The sequence below is a fragment of the Caenorhabditis briggsae genome (assembly GCF_000004555.2).
Source record: "Caenorhabditis briggsae complete genome, chrI, whole genome shotgun sequence".
NCBI classification, from domain to species: domain Eukaryota; kingdom Metazoa; phylum Nematoda; class Chromadorea; order Rhabditida; family Rhabditidae; genus Caenorhabditis; species Caenorhabditis briggsae.
In genome coordinates, this window is record NC_013489.2 from 7,895,283 (window position 1) to 7,898,046 (window position 2,764).

Sequence of the window (2,764 nt, forward strand, 5' to 3'; positions counted from 1 at the left end):
ATGAACAGTCATTGAAGTCCAATATCACTGGATTGTTCAAGAAGTCACCATCTCATCTGGACTATCCATTATCCGATCAATACGAAGGACCACTCGATTTATCTGATCGAGCTTGCAACATCCACGACATTCCTCTCACAACCGAAGTCAGCTCCTATCCAACGGAATTCAGCTACGAGAAGCTGCCAGAACACGTTATTCCAGTTGTTGTTGAATAATCCGAAAACAAGGATGAACAGTCATTGAAGTCCAAGATCACTGGATTGTTCAAGAAGTCACCATCTCATCTTGACTATCCAGTATCCGATCAATACGAAGGACCACTCGATTCAACTCATCGCGCTTCCAACATCCACGACATTCCTCTCACAACCGAAGTCAGCTCCTATCCAACGGAATTCAGCTACGAGAAGCTGCCAGAACACGTTATTCCAGTTGTTGTTGAAGAATCCGAGAAGAAGGATGAGCCATCGTTGAAGTCCAAGATCACTGGATTGTTCAAGAAGTCACCATCTCATCTTGACTATCCAATCTCGGAACAATACGAAGGACCACTCGATTCAACTCATCGTGCTTCCAACATCCACGACATTCCTCTCACAACCGAAGTCAGCTCCTATCCAACTGAATACAGCTACGAGAAGCTGCCAGAACACGTTATTCCAGTTGTTGTTGAAGAATCCGAGAAGAAGGATGAGCCATCGTTGAAGTCCAAGATCACTGGATTGTTCAAGAAGTCACCATCTCATCTTGACTATCCAATCTCGGAACAATACGAAGGACCACTCGATTCAACTCATCGTGCTTCCAACATCCACGACATTCCTCTCACAACCGAAGTCAGCTCCTATCCAACGGAATTCAGCTACGAGAAGCTGCCAGAACACGTTATTCCAGTTGCTGTTGAAGAATCCGAGAAGAAGGATGAGCCATCGTTGAAGTCCAAGATCACTGGATTGTTCAAGAAGTCACCATCTCATCTTGACTATCCAATCTCGGAACAATACGAAGGACCACTCGATTCAACTCATCGTGCTTCCAACATCCACGACATTCCTCTCACAACCGAAGTCAGCTCCTATCCAACGGAATTCAGCTACGAGAAGCTGCCAGAACACATAGTTCCAGTTGTTGTTGAAGAATCCGAGAAGAAGGATGAGCCATCGTTGAAGTCCAAGATCACTGGATTGTTCAAGAAGTCACCATCTCATCTTGACTATCCAATCTCGGAACAATACGAAGGACCACTCGATTCAACTCATCGTGCTTCCAACATCCACGACATTCCTCTCACAACCGAAGTCAGCTCCTATCCAACTGAATACAGCTACGAGAAGCTGCCAGAACACGTTATTCCAGTTGTTGTTGAAGAATCCGAGAAGAAGGATGAGCCATCGTTGAAGTCCAAGATCACTGGATTGTTCAAGAAGTCACCATCTCATCTTGACTATCCAATCTCGGAACAATACGAAGGACCACTCGATTCAACTCATCGTGCTTCCAACATCCACGACATTCCTCTCACAACCGAAGTCAGCTCCTATCCAACGGAATTCAGCTACGAGAAGCTGCCAGAACACGTTGTTCCAGTTGTTGTTGAAGAATCCGAGAAGAAGGATGAACAGTCATTGAAGTCCAAGATCACTGGATTGTTCAAGAAGTCACCATCTCATCTTGACTATCCAGTATCCGATCAATACGAAGGACCACTCGATTCAACTCATCGTGCTTCCAACATCCACGACATTCCTCTCACAACCGAAGTCAGCTCCTATCCAACGGAATTCAGCTACGAGAAGCTGCCAGAACACGTTATTCCAGTTGCTGTTGAAGAATCCGAGAAGAAGGATGAGCCATCGTTGAAGTCCAAGATCACTGGATTGTTCAAGAAGTCACCATCTCATCTTGACTATCCAGTATCCGATCAATACGAAGGACCACTCGATTCAACTCATCGTGCTTCCAACATCCACGACATTCCTCTCACAACCGAAGTCAGCTCCTATCCAACGGAATTCAGCTACGAGAAGCTGCCAGAACACGTTATTCCAGTTGCTGTTGAAGAATCCGAGAAGAAGGATGAACAGTCATTGAAGTCCAAGATCACTGGATTGTTCAAGAAGTCACCATCTCATCTTGACTATCCAGTATCCGATCATTACGAAGGACCACTCGATTCAACTCATCGTGCTTCCAACATCCACGACATTCCTCTCACAACCGAAGTCAGCTCCTATCCAACTGAATACAGCTACGAGAAGCTGCCAGAACACGTTATTCCAGTTGCTGTTGAAGAATCCGAGAAGAAGGATGAGCCATCGTTGAAGTCCAAGATCACTGGATTGTTCAAGAAGTCACCATCTCATCTTGACTATCCAATCTCGGAACAATACGAAGGACCACTCGATTCAACTCATCGTGCTTCCAACATCCACGACATTCCTCTCACAACCGAAGTCAGCTCCTATCCAACTGAATACAGCTACGAGAAGCTGCCAGAACACGTTATTCCAGTTGTTGTTGAAGAATCCGAGAAGAAGGATGAGCCATCGTTGAAGTCCAAGATCACTGGATTGTTCAAGAAGTCACCATCTCATCTTGACTATCCAGTATCCGATCAATACGAAGGACCACTCGATTCAACTCATCGTGCTTCCAACATCCACGACATTCCTCTCACAACCGAAGTCAGCTCCTATCCAACGAAATTCAGCTACGAGAAGCTACCAGAACACGTTGTTCCATTTGTTGTTAAGAATCCGAG

General features: G+C 45.4%; 1 protein-coding gene across 1 annotated transcript in view; it reads left to right on the forward strand.

Moving 5' to 3' along the window:
- Positions 1 to 8: 8 nt before the first annotated feature.
- The window catches only part of CBG21351, a gene marked incomplete at both ends in the record, with an annotated part of 10,148 nt that continues 7,392 nt past the window's right edge, over positions 9 to 2,764 (forward strand). The window contains 2 exons of the mRNA XM_045237817.1: positions 9 to 206; positions 249 to 2,764. The exon at positions 249 to 2,764 is cut by the window's right edge and continues 1,425 nt beyond it. Of these exons, the coding sequence (XP_045100880.1) occupies positions 9 to 206; positions 249 to 2,764 (2,714 nt within the window). The remainder of the gene's footprint in view (positions 207 to 248) is intronic.